Genomic DNA, 12518 nt, shown 5'->3' with positions numbered 1-12518 from the left:
ACCCATCCTTCAGTGTCCTTCCCGAAGAGCCCCTTCTCTGATCTCCCCAACAGGAAGTGCCCCGTGCCCACTGCAGATGCCCCCACAGAGGCAGAAGGCCGTCACCCTCCTGCCCTGCCCTGCCATCGATGTGCTGGGCGTGTCCCACACTCCACTGGGTTGAAAACTTGTCTCAGCTTAGCTCAACTCCCATGCGGGCCCATCCATAGTTGCCTGTGGGAAGTCAGTAGCCAGCCTCAGCACCCTCAGCGGCCACTGGCCTCTTTCTCTACTATCCATCATCTGAAGCTCCTGTGAGGTGCGCCATGGAGACCAGGCCTCAAACAAAGGGGTGCATATGGTGGGGGGTTCTAGAAAGAGGGTCCTCATCCTGGGCAGCTGGAGACCCCTGGCATCTCTCCAACCCCAAGAGGTGTGGGAGGGAATTGGGACAGGAATTGAGACAGCTAGCATGTATCAGTGCACTAGCTCGTCCCAAACCAGCCATGCGACCATCCCCTTCCTGTGCCTCAGTTTCCTCACTGGTAAAATGAAGAGGCTGGTTAGGGAGAGTCCCCCAGGAACCCAGGTCCTGTGGGAATGAGTAAAGCAGAAGTTTCTTTACTTATCCAAGAAGGTTTTGGGGTTCTCAGCAAGCTGCCTACTGGACTTCCATTCCTTTATTCATTAATTGAGCACCTATTATGTAGAAGCAGTGCTTGAGGCATTGGGCATGCTTGAGGGACCAAGACAGGCAGGAATCCTGCTGCCCAGGAGCTCAGTCTGCAGCTCTGGTTTTGGGAGGCCTCCGAGCCTCCACCCACGGGGCTGCAGGCTTTGAACTTCTAGAGCAGGCCCTTCTACACTGGGTGCGGAGAAGGACTGAGGGCTTAGAGGAGAGAGGTGTGTCCTCCCTCCAGCTCTGCCCCCTCCCGCAGGGCCACCCGGCCTTCTGGGCATTAGTTTCCTCACCTTCTGAGCGAGAGGTTGGACTGGACGGCCCTGAAGCCCGCCCTGCCAGCCTGGGAGGACATCCAGCTCTGCGGGGAAGCCTGCACAGCCATTCCTGGTTAAACATTACCCACTCCGTGTCCCTCCCTCCCTGTCGTTCCTCAGGCAGATGAAGCCAGAAACGCTTCCTTCTTCCTCCAGGGCTCCGGCCTCCTGGGAGGGCCCAGAACGCTTGCTGGCTGTCTCTCTGCCACTTGAAGCCAGGGTCTTGAGAGGGGAAGACTAGGGGGTTCAGGTCTGAGGCTGGGGATGGTGGGGGGGGGCACGTGGGCCCCAGCCACGTCCCCCCAGATGTTTTTTCTTGGTTACATCATGCGTGGGGTTGGCCCAGATCCCTCCCCGTGGAGCTCATGGACTGGCTTAATGAGCCCCTTGGGTGCCCGCCTCAGGCAAGATGCCCCGGCCCTCATGGTCTCTGGAAAACAAAAATAATTCAGAGAAATTGGGGCTGCTTCTCTGCATGGTGTGCCGCACTTCAGCCTCTGTTCCCAGGCCCCTCACCAGCAAGGAGGGCCAGGCCCAGCTGTCAGGCCCAATCTTGCCCACCCAGGCCTTTTAAATTATGAGCCTGCATTAATCCTGCGTTTCCATAAATCTCGGGAATGAGAATGGATTCCAGCTGGATAGTGCTTTACAACACTGTGTGCAAAGAGCTTTCTTCCCGTCCCGTTCTGCTTCATCTTCAAAACAACTTTGTAAAATCAGTCTGATTTCTTTGTCATCCCCAGCATACACTGAGAACGCTGAGGCTCCAGGCAATGGACCTGGTGAATAGAGTGCCAGGAGTCAGTCACATCTTCTGACTCTAAAGCCCAAATGGTTGCACAGCCGGCGCTAGACATAGCAGGGAACCCTTACTCTCCATGCCCTACTCGTGACAGACATCACTAATCAATCATGGCATGGCAGACATTATTAATCAATTGCAGTGCTCTTTTCTAATAAGCTCAGAGGCTGCTGTGAACTCAACACAGTACTCCAGGACACCATTACTTCTCAGAAGATCAGACCCACAGTATCTGCCATTCCTGTGATCTCACACCATCAGTCTTAAGCCCTGAGGATGCAAGTACAACCCCCAGATGCTCTTGTCACCAGACCACAGGAATACATTGCTCATCAGTTGCCATGAGGTTCTTGGAGAGGGCTGTTGGAGAGGGCTCCACCCCCGAACAGATGTCCCTCACCAGCATGGTCTCTCTCAGAGGGACAACAACTGTGCAGGTTTGCCTGGGGCTGTAGGGTTCGCCAAGTCTTTAATAGAAGTTTTATTATGAAACACTTCAGGTGCCCCCCAAAGTGTAGATAGAATGTAATCACAGAGAACTGTGTTCCCACAGTCTCAGCAACAAGACACCAGACGCAGCTGAAGTCCCTGTGTGTCCCCCTCAGCCCCCCACTGAGGCCACCACTCTCCGAATTTTGTGTTTCTCATTCCTATGCACATTTTTATACATTTATTACATATTTATGTACCCATATTATTAACCTTTACAGAAATTAGGTTGCGCAGCTTGTTATTTTCATACATGTGGATGTTGTGGGCTTGTAGGAGCGATGTTAAGCGCAGCTTTGAATCTCCCATCAGGTCATAATTGCAAATATCTGTCGAGCCCTTCCTCTGTACCAGGTGTGGTTTCAGGTGCCTTACCTGCCTTAATTCATCTAACAGTCACAAAAAAATTATTTGTATCCCCACTTCACAGATTTGGAAACAAAGGCATAGAAAGGTGAATGACATACCCAAGTCACATAGCTTGGAAGCTGTGCTCCTGACTGCTGGATGTTTACTGTCTCTACTGCTGCGTGGTCTGTGAAATGAAAACACAGTCCTTTATCCATCCTCTTTTAGGGCCATTGATTACTTCTGCAGACATGCCTCAACATGGGTCTCAGAGGGTTTGGGGGTGCTTGTATTATCTTGCTTGGTTCCTACATCAAGCCTGTGAGGGGATGTTTGTATCATCCCCCACCCTTTCCAGATGAGAGACCTAAGGCTCAGAGAGGGTGAATCGCCTTCTCAGAGCTGCACAGCTCCAATGCACCAGAGGTGGGCTGTGAGCCTGGGCTCCTCCAATTCCAGAGCCCAGAGACACTCTCATATCCCACAGGAGCCCTCGGTCCCCCATTGGCTTCTCCTCTCGGCTCTGTCCCTGGCAGCCTGCCCTCCCTCCCCACACCTGGCCATAGGGCTCCGTCCTCCGGCCACCCTCCTCCTCCCAGAGAAGGGGCCCAACCGGAAGGCCAGTTCATGTTAGGAAATTCCAGCCACGTGAGCCAACCCTAGCCAGGGATTCTGAGCAGCCGGTGGCTTTAGGAGAAACTGAAACTTGGCGTGCCGGGGGCGGAGTGGTCACTGGTGATTTAAAGAGCTTCCACTTCCTTGGGCCCCCAGAGGGCACTGGGAGGTCACAGCGGACGAGGAACACCTCGGATGTGAGCCTCTGCACCCCTGCCCAAGCCATGCGTCTCTGCGGGGGGGACGAGCTGCTGGCCCGGACGGTGAGTACAGGGGCCGGGGCCAGGAATGAGAAGGGGACGTGCCGGGGAGCCCCAGTGCCCAGGCAGGGAGGGATGCGGTCAGAGCTCCTAGTCCCAGCTCTGTGCACATGGGCTGTGTACCGTGGGCTCCACACACGCCCTCTCTGGGCCTCAGTTTCCCCGGGATTGGAAAGAAGGCTTTCCAGCTCTCATATTGCAGATCTAGCCTCCAGCTTAGAACTTGGCCTCTGAATACCGCTCTCTCCTAACCCACCTGTCCTGGCCTCACTGCCCTCACGGGAGCCTTCTCCTGCTGGACCCGGGCACAGAAACCTGCCCCCTTCTCTCACCGCCGGTTTTTCCCCCAGGCTCCAGTCTCCCGGCCCCTCCCCCCAGCACCTGGAATGGGCCTGCTGTGGCAGTGAACCTAGGAGCGTAGAGACCTCAGCCAGGGAGGCCAGGGTCTTGCCTGAGCTCCCTACACTCCGAACACACCTCCCGGAGGGGCCTGTGGAGGGGGGGTTCGGCTGCGGGGTCTCCAACATCCCCTCTTACCTGACCTTCCAAAGCTCCGCACTTTTGGGTTAAATATTTCATGTAAGTTTCATGGACTCCCTAATTTGGGGTCTGGGGGAGGGGAGGGTCGCAGCTGCCAACCTTTGAGTCCACTCTCCTGTCAAAAGGACTCTTGATTCATTCATTCGAGGTTGCAGCCCCCCTACACTTGGTCAGGGAGTTTTGCCTGTTTTGTTCACTGCAGTGTCCCCTCAGTCAGTGCTGGGCACACAGTAGGTGCTCAATAAATATTTGTCAAGTAAGTAAAGATCAGCTTCGGCACAAGCTGGGCACGGAGACTGGAATCAGACCTGGGCCCTGCCCTCACACACGGAGCTTAGGGCTAGGCAACCCAACACCTTGACCTGGAGGATAGCAGACTCAGAAGACAGGGGCTGACCTTTATTAACCCCTGGCTCGGGGCTGGCCTGGGGCTGCCTGCTTTATGGGCTGTGAAGAAGGCACAGGTATGGATGAGGCGGCTCAGCTCAGAGAAGCAAGTGGCTTGCCCAGAGCGACAGGGCCGGTAAGGAGAGAGTGGGTGTGAAGTCAGTCTTGTCTGGGTTCAACCAGCAGGCTCCCAGCTTCCTCGATTGTCCTCCCCCAATGTGAACCGTGAGTAGGACATGTGGGTGAGGCAGGCATTCCGACCAGATGTGCTGTGCCAGCGATGGGGTGTGTGTGCCCCGTTGGGGTGTGTAGGCGCGAGGGGGCGGGGAGCCAGAAGGGCGTGGCTTTATAGACCTCAGAAGGGAGGCCGCAAGCCCCTGCTTGGACCCTGAGCCCCTGCTTGGACCCTGAGCCCTCCGCCTCATGCCCTGCAGGACCCAGAGGAGCATCAGAGGCAGCTGAAGAAGAAACAGAAGAACCGGGCCGCCGCCCAGCGCAGCCGGCAGAAGCACACGGACAAGGCGGACGCCCTGCACCAGGTGGGGGGCGCCTTCCCGACCCTGACTCCACCTACCTGGCCCGGCCACCTCTTCTCCATCCGCCTATGAGCAGTTTCCCCTACTTTGCCGTGTGTTCCCCGGCCGCCTGGGTTTGGGAGGAGGAAAGGGCTCATCGGCTGAGATTGGGAAATTCCTGGGTGCTGAGTGCACACTGTGTGCCAGATCCACGCTGGGCTCCAGGGACACAAAGGTGCCTCCGCGGCCGGCTCTACCTTCAGGGTGTCCCCAGTCTAGGGAGAGGAGACAGGACGTGGAGGGAAACAAGGAGAACCCAGCACCTGCCCAGCTGAGACATTCTTAAGATGGAGGTCGCTGCCCCTTGCCCCGCAGGTGGAGCTGTGATGAACCACCCGGCCTGTTAGGGTTGTGATGCGGGTGGCCAAGACCACGCTGTGACCGCTCTGGTTCAGGGTTAAGATGGGCTGGCTCTCATTAGCTGCAGATCACCTCCCTCACTGAGCTTCACTGTCCGCATGTGAAAATCGGGATGATAATCCAGGTCCACTGGCAGGACCCTTGTGGAGACTCAAGGAGGCAAAGGAACCCAGTAGGGCAGGGGAGGGCTCCACCTGCACTTGCTTCTTGACCTTGGATGGTATCTTGACCGTGGATGGTAACCTGACCCTTGGAGATCCGCTTCTTCCTCTGTGCAGAGAGAGAGGACACCACCAGTCCGTCCCGGGGGAGGATTAAGAGCTGGGCTCAGACCTGGCCCTCGGGGCTGCATGCACGTTAGTCCTTATAGTGATGAGTAAAATTCACAGTCCTCTGTGCCCAGAGGCCCTGTGCTCTCTGCAACCCTCACCCCTGCCTGTGTGACCTCCTCTCCTAACATCCTGCACTCTGTTCTCCCTGTTCCTTCACTGGCTGAGCACACCCGGCCTCAGGGGCTCTGCCTTGGCTGTTCCTTCTGCCCTCACACAGCAGTCCAGCTAGATCCTCCTTCTTTCCAATTGTTTGGCTTAAATGCCACCTCCTCAGAAGGGCCTTTCTAAACCTTCTGATCTAAAGAGACCTCTCCTTGCTACTCCGCTTTATTTTTCTTGCTAGCACTGACTTTCTATTACATGTTTAGATGTTTGTTGCTTGCCTCCCTCACCAGAGTGTAAGCACCACGAGGGCAGGGAAGTATTCTGTTTCCTGCTGTTTCCCCGTCACCTACAACAGTGCCCGACAAATAGGAGGGACTCAGTAATTCTCTGGGGAGCGAAGGACAGAGTCAGAATAAAGTGTTCTGGGAACACATCGGTGGGGGCAACACACAGGTAAGAGCATCAAGGTGATAGAGAGATGAAGTCTGAGCTGGTCTTGAAGGATGAATAGGAGTTTTCCAAACAGACGAAGGTAAGAAAGGCATTGCGGGCAAATGAATTAGCGCCAGCATGGGGCGAGAGAGCAGCACCCTGGAGATGTCGCGAGAATGAGGACTGATGCCCAGGATGGCGCCTGCCTGGCAGGGGTAGAGACTTCGTGTTTTCCTTTAGTCATTCCTTCCAGAAATGCCTATCGAGCGTCTCCTGTGTGATGGGCACAGTTCTAAGCGTTGACAGCTGTGAGCACAGCCGACCAGATCCCTCCCACGCACCCATCCCTGCTCCCCAGGGCTCACCTTCTCACAGAGGAGCCGGGCAGATGAATGAATGAGTGAGTGAGTGAGTGACTCATTTCTGAAGGTGACTAGAAGACTTTGGAGAATTTAGGTGATGGGTGACCTAATGACATGTTTTAATAACCTCATTCCACCTGCAGAAACCAGCCTAAGAGTGGGGCTGCTGGTACCTTTGAGGCCTGTTAGAACTTTGGGTCCTGAGTAACATTTTTGTGTCATTCAGCCTGATGAGCTGTGGAAATAGTGTTCTTTCTTTATTTTCTCCCATTGTTGTCGTCATCGATGATTGTTTAGAACTGCACGTTGATTATTGTCCCTGTGGGTTCTCAGAACCCAGTGTTCAGTGGATCAGAACCTAACAGATGCTGTTTCGGGGATGCTGAATAGAAAACACCCGTGCTGCCACCCTGTCAAATGGTACCCAGGACTCCTCCCACAGGCCTCAGTGGGCGAGCTCTGGGCACTGGGAAGGTCTGGCGGTGGCTCTAAGTGGCCTAAAGGTGTCCAGGACAGAAGGATGTCCAAGTTGCCACGAGACGGCCACATCGGGATTAGCCCCGAGGGGCTGTGTGCTGCAAGAGTGTCCAGGCAGAGGAGACAGGAAATGTGGCAAGGAAGCGGAGTCCACCTGAGGGACAGGAAGTGAGGGGGAGCAGCTGACGTCGGAGAGATAAACCTGGAGGTGTGAGCTGGGGCTATGACACACATGGGACGTCATGGGAGCCTTTAAAGAGGTTTACTGTTCATTTATTGACACAGTTGCCGAATGGCTCCTCTGGGCCCGGAGAATGGGGTGGTTTTGGGGGGCACCCCAGTTAGGGGGCTGGTGGAGCTCCCAGGTGAGTGGAGATCGCAGGCTGGTAGAGACCCGCTGGCTCCGAGAATTGGCAGTGAGGATGGAGAGCAGGCAGATGTGAGCCGCATTAGGAGGTGGAATGGGGAGGACCTGCTGGTGGTTGTAGGGCTGGCCAGAGAGTAGCCGAGGGGCCCCAGCTCAGACATTCGCATGGTGGTGGTATATTTCCCCCTAAGCTGAGGACCCTGGGGGAGCAGGGAGCATGGCTCATGCTGGGCCCCTGATGCTGGCTGACATCCCCCTCCCCGCCCATCTGCTTCTCCCTCCAGCAGCACGAGTCGCTGGAGAAACACAACCACGCCCTGCGGAAGGAGATCCAGGCCCTGCAGGCTGAGCTGCTGTGGTGGAGTCGGACCCTGCACGTGCATGAGCACCTGTGCCCGACGGGCTGTGCCTCCTGCTTGGCTCCCACGCCCCCCGGCTGCTGGACCCAGGCAGGGCCACCCCCAGGCCGTGTGCCCCACGGACAACACGGCTGCCAGGAGCAGCCAGACCTGTTCCAGACCCCAGGCCACTCTCCTTCTGCTCAGCAACTCTCTCCAGATCCGCATGGCTCCCCTGGCCTCCTCCTCGCCCCTCTGCCCTCACTGTCCCTTGGCTCCACTGCGGTCACTGCGTCTTCGGCCCAGCTCTCCTCCAGCCCTGTCGAATCTGCCTCGCCCACTGGCTCCACCCTGCTGAGACCCTCCTCCAACCTCAGTGCCCTCCTGCCCAGCCCAGGCCAAGCTGCCCCTCCCCAGCCCCTTGGGCTAGAGCACCCCACCAGGAGGAAGCTGGAGTCCTCCTCCCACAGCCCCTTGGCTGCTCTGGGGCTGGCCTGTCTGCAGGACGGGGAGCACAAGCCTGCCTTCTCAGCAGCAGACCAGCAAGGCCTGGGTGTGGATCCTAGCCCCCATCCCCTCCTGGCCTTCCCCCTGCTCTCCTCAGCTCAAGTTCACTTCTAACCCGGCCCCCAGAGCCGGGCTGGCCCCCTGGGCTCAGGAAGCACCCTCAGCACCCAGGCATCTCTTCCCTTGCCACTGGAGGCTCTCCTTCTTGGCTGACCAGCTGGCCCAGGATTTCACCGGGGAAAGGAAGCCATGACAGCATGCCCACCCTCTGCCAGGCCCTGTCACTGCCACTGTCTTATTTCACCCTCAGGGTCATCCTGCAAAATCCAGATTATCACTGCACTTTTTCAGATAAGGAGACAGAGGCTCAGAGGAGCCAAGTGACTTGTCCAAGGTCACATAGCCTTTCCTGGGACCTGAAACACCAGCATCTGTTGTCCTTCTCCTGGTAGGATCCTGGCCCAGGCACCCTAGGGGCTGAAGTCCTGGACACTGAGGTCTGGTGTGAGGAGGTTTAAGTGCTGGGAGCAGGGAGGGGCTCTCCCTTCTGATTTGTGATTCCCAGGGCCGCAGAGCCCTGCTGAAACCTCACCCTGGCTGAAGCGGCTTAGGGAGTGGCCAAGCAGGAGCCCACTTCTTCCCCAGCAGTGTTTTCAGAGCCAAGGAACTGAATCTGTGGGTTGAAGATGGGAGAAGCCTGCGATAGTCCCCCCTGGGATTTCTACAGAACGGGGTACCCCATAGCCATAACAAGGCTTCAGAAACATTCTGCAGGGTCAGCTCTCCGGGCTATTCCCAAATAGCTCCCTGCCTCCCTCCTCCCCGCAAGGCCATGAGGGACTCCTGAGAGCCATTCATGTCGTGCACAAAAGGCCTGAGGAAAGAGCAAGGGGAGGGTCAGGTGCCAGGTTACATTTAAGCAAGTGCTGGTGGCAGTGAGACCCATGTCTTCTCTGGGACCTCCTCCATCCCTGGGCAGCCCCTGACCCCTATTACCCTCGGCTTCTCTGAGCAGCGCCCCTCATTGCTCTTCGGTTTGATGGCAGCTGGAGGATCAGGGGCCAGGACCAGGTGGAGCTCAGCTGCAGTGTCTACTCCAAGGGAGGTTTCTCATTCAGACTCAGGATAAACGCTGTAAGGGACCTGAGACCAGAAACTCCAGCTCTTCACGCAGATTTTCACACACGTGTAAACAGACACTACACTAGTATTTGACCCACTCCAGGATGCTGAGCACAAGTCTTGGCATGTATGTTATGGTAAATAAATTAAAGTGTTTTCCAATTCTTTTTGCTTTGGCCAGTTGTTTAAAGCTCTAGTGTATTATATATTGTTGAAGCCAAAGGGCCTTTGAAAGAAGAGGGAATTAGAATCTCAGAAGTGAGCAATCCCTTGTGGACCTCGTAATCTAATGCTCCTCTCATTTTGCAGACGAGGAAACTGAGGCCCAGAGATGGGATGGACTTGCCCAGGGTCACACAGTAAAAGTAGGTGGGATGGTCGCAGGATTGTGGATGGCGGCAGAGCTGGGGTCACCAGGCAGAGAGAGCAGACTGGCAGGGAAGCCAAGATGCTATTGATTGGAGGAAAGCTGGAGTCTGGGACAAGAGCCAATACATGCACCATGGACCAGGACATGATGGGGCCTGAGGATCCCATGGTCTGGCTTGTGTCTACATACCCTAAAATATGTCAGGCACTGTGCTGTGTTTTACTTGGGTTAACTCAATGATGCTTCTAATAAGTCTGTAAAGTAGGTATAGTTATTATCCCCACTGTTCAGAAGGGGAAACTGAGGCCCAGGGGAGTCAAGTAACAAGCCCAAGGTCACAAAGTTAGGAAACGGTATAGACCTGATGCAACGTCAGGAGCACTTAACCACAGGCGATCCTGCCTTCTGTCTTTCCCATACTGTCCCTGTAGGCCCTGCATGGAGGGGCCGACATGTGCTAATGGACATGACCAAGAGGGCAAAACTCTCCCTTAAGCTCAAAACCAATAAGAGAGGGGAGTGACTAAATCGATGTTGGTACACTCCTATGACACAGTACTGAAGAGGTGCTCAGAACAAAGAAAGCTTTGAAGAGTGTTTAATGAGGTGAGAAAATGCATACAACATATTAAGCAGAAAAAGTAGACTGTGCGACTGTCACTATAGTTTGCTTAAAAACATAAACAGAATCAAAGGAGTGGGAGGAGATGCTGTAGATTCTTGAGGAGGGCTATGAGCTCACATCTGTGAAGCCTCAAATTTGTAAACATAGCTATCACTCTATCACTATGTCATTAGCCTTCCCGGGGGTGGAGTACATCTTAGAAATCTGTGTCTGGGTATATCTATTGCTGCATAACAGATTACTCTGAAATGCAATGGCTTAAACAACAAACATTTACGGTCACACGGTTTTTGTGGAGCAGGAATCTGGGCGTGGCTCAGCTGGGTGCCTCTGGCTCACGGCCTCTCACAGGCTGCACTCAATCTGTTGGCCAGGGCTGCAGTCATCCGAAGGGTCGACCGGGGAGGATCCACCTCAAGCCTTACTTATACGGCTGTCTGCAGGCCTCAGAAAGGCCACTTCCAAGCTTGCTCACAAGGTTGTTGGCAAGATTCAGTTCCTTGAAGGCTGTTGGAATGAGGACCTCAGGTTGTTGTAGGGTGTTGGCTGGAGACATTAGTTCTTGCCACGTGGGCCTCTCCATAGCACTGCTCAATATGGCAGTGGGCTTCCTTTAGAGCAAGCAAGCTAGAGAGGAGGAAAAGTGAGCAATATGGAAGCCATGGTCTTTTTGTCACGTAAGTGCAGAAATTATATCCTGTCGTTTTTCCTGTATTCTCTTCAGTAGAGGCAAGTTGCTAGATCCAGTCCACACTCAAGGGAAGAGGATTACACAAGGACATGAAAAAACCAGGAGAGGGGATCTTTGGGGGACATTCATCTTAGAGGCTGCCCACCATCCTGGGCGTGAACCAGCACTTTCTTGGATCCCTTCTTTTTCCTTTCATCACCAGCAGTAGCAGTGGCTTTCTTTGGGGAAGCCATTTTTCAGAAGGACCCAATTTGGGCCCCTTTGCAGCAGTAGCCACGCCCCCAGCAGTGAGCAGAGAGGATCTGCGGGTTGGGGCTGCAGCAAGGCCCCTGGCTAGAGACTCACAGCCTCAAATTAGCCTTGCAGCAAGCACAATGCGGATGCTCCCTCCTCAGAACGACCTTTGAAGTGATGCGTGGACAGTCAGTGCTGAAATAGCAAGTATGTGCGGGCTAAGAGTCATCTATGCTTTGAAAAGTAGTCACTCATTGGAGGACTAGAGTTTAAACTCAATTTAAACTCTTCTAGCTGTTTTTTTTTTTTTTTCTTTCTTTCTGGTATTCACCTCTATAGTGGGTTGAATGGCAGCTCCCTAAAAGATATATCCACCCAGAACCTGTGAATGTGACCTTATTTGGAAAAAGATCTTTGAAGATATAATTAAATTAAGGATCTCAAGAGGAGATCATCCTAGATTATCCAGGTGGGCCCTAAATCCAATGACCAATAAAAGGAGGTCACCAATAATTGGAAGAGAGGACACAGAGGAGAAGGCAATTGAAGAGAGAGGCAGAGATTGGAATCAGGCAGCCTCAAGCCAAGGAGCATTTGGAGCTACCAGAAGCTGGAAGAGGCAGAGAAGGCTTCTCCTCTGTGGCCTTCAGAAGGAGCATGGAAGCAGAGAGAGTGGTGAGGAGGCTGTTGCAGTCATCCAGGTGAGCGACAGTGGTGCCATGAGCCAGGTGGTAGTAAGGAGGTGGTAAGAAGAGGTCAGAGCCCGAGTGTGCTTTATAGAGAGAGCTGATAGGATGTGCTCATGGATTGGATGTGGGGAAAGGAAGGAAGAAAGGATGATGCTGTGTTTTGGGGCCTGAGCAATTGGTGGTTGGTAGTGCCAAAGACCAAGAAAGATTGGGAGAGGAGCAGTTCAGAGTGGGTGGGTGGGCGGGACATCAGGAGCCCTGTTTCGGCCATGTTCAATTTGAGATGCCTATTTGTCATCCAACTGGATAGAAAAGAGTTTGGAGATCAGAGGAATGGTCAAGGCTGGGTATGTGAAAGTGGAAGGCAGCAGTGTAAAGATGGGTGGATGGACCATGAGAGCTGGGCGAGATGACCTGTGAGGACCCTTGCAGCCATATCTCTATGAGGGCTGCCTCCTCTTGTGCCCCCAGAGCTCTTTCAGCCTGGCACTCCTTCCCTCCTCACTCCCGTGGGCC

At 54.5% G+C, this 12518-nt stretch overlaps 1 protein-coding gene across 2 annotated transcripts; it reads left to right on the top strand.

Annotated features, from left to right (window-relative positions):
• The first annotated feature begins 2696 nt into the window (after positions 1–2696).
• Positions 2697–9558, top strand: BATF2 (basic leucine zipper ATF-like transcription factor 2). 2 transcript variants are annotated; one of them, XM_001490074.5, is made up of 3 exons: positions 2697–3492; positions 4851–4955; positions 7711–9558. In XM_001490074.5, exons 1-3 carry the CDS (start codon positions 3454–3456, stop codon positions 8383–8385), a joined length of 819 nt encoding a protein of 272 aa, XP_001490124.1. In that variant the 5' UTR covers positions 2697–3453; the 3' UTR covers positions 8386–9558. The 2 variants fall into 2 exon arrangements, with proteins under 2 accessions (XP_001490124.1, XP_005598350.1); XM_005598293.4 differs by having other exon boundaries at positions 3282–3492; positions 7714–9558.
• Positions 9559–12518: the final 2960 nt, after the last annotated feature.

The sequence above is a fragment of the Equus caballus genome, chromosome 12 (genome assembly GCF_041296265.1).
Source record: "Equus caballus isolate H_3958 breed thoroughbred chromosome 12, TB-T2T, whole genome shotgun sequence".
NCBI classification, from domain to species: domain Eukaryota; kingdom Metazoa; phylum Chordata; class Mammalia; order Perissodactyla; family Equidae; genus Equus; species Equus caballus.
This window is presented reverse-complemented; position numbering and strand designations above follow the sequence as displayed.

What these genes read in the sequence shown, in the direction of transcription:
- BATF2 (XM_001490074.5), top strand. Translation starts at nt 3,454, where the DNA reads ATGCGTCTCTGCGGGGGGGACGAGCTGCTGGCCCGGACG. An exon ending in ACGAGCTGCTGGCCCGGACG is followed by an intron (nt 3,493 to 4,850) that starts GTGAGTACAGGG and finishes CATGCCCTGCAG; the next exon opens with GACCCAGAGGAGCATCAGAG. An exon ending in AGGCGGACGCCCTGCACCAG is followed by an intron (nt 4,956 to 7,710) that starts GTGGGGGGCGCC and finishes TTCTCCCTCCAG; the next exon opens with CAGCACGAGTCGCTGGAGAA.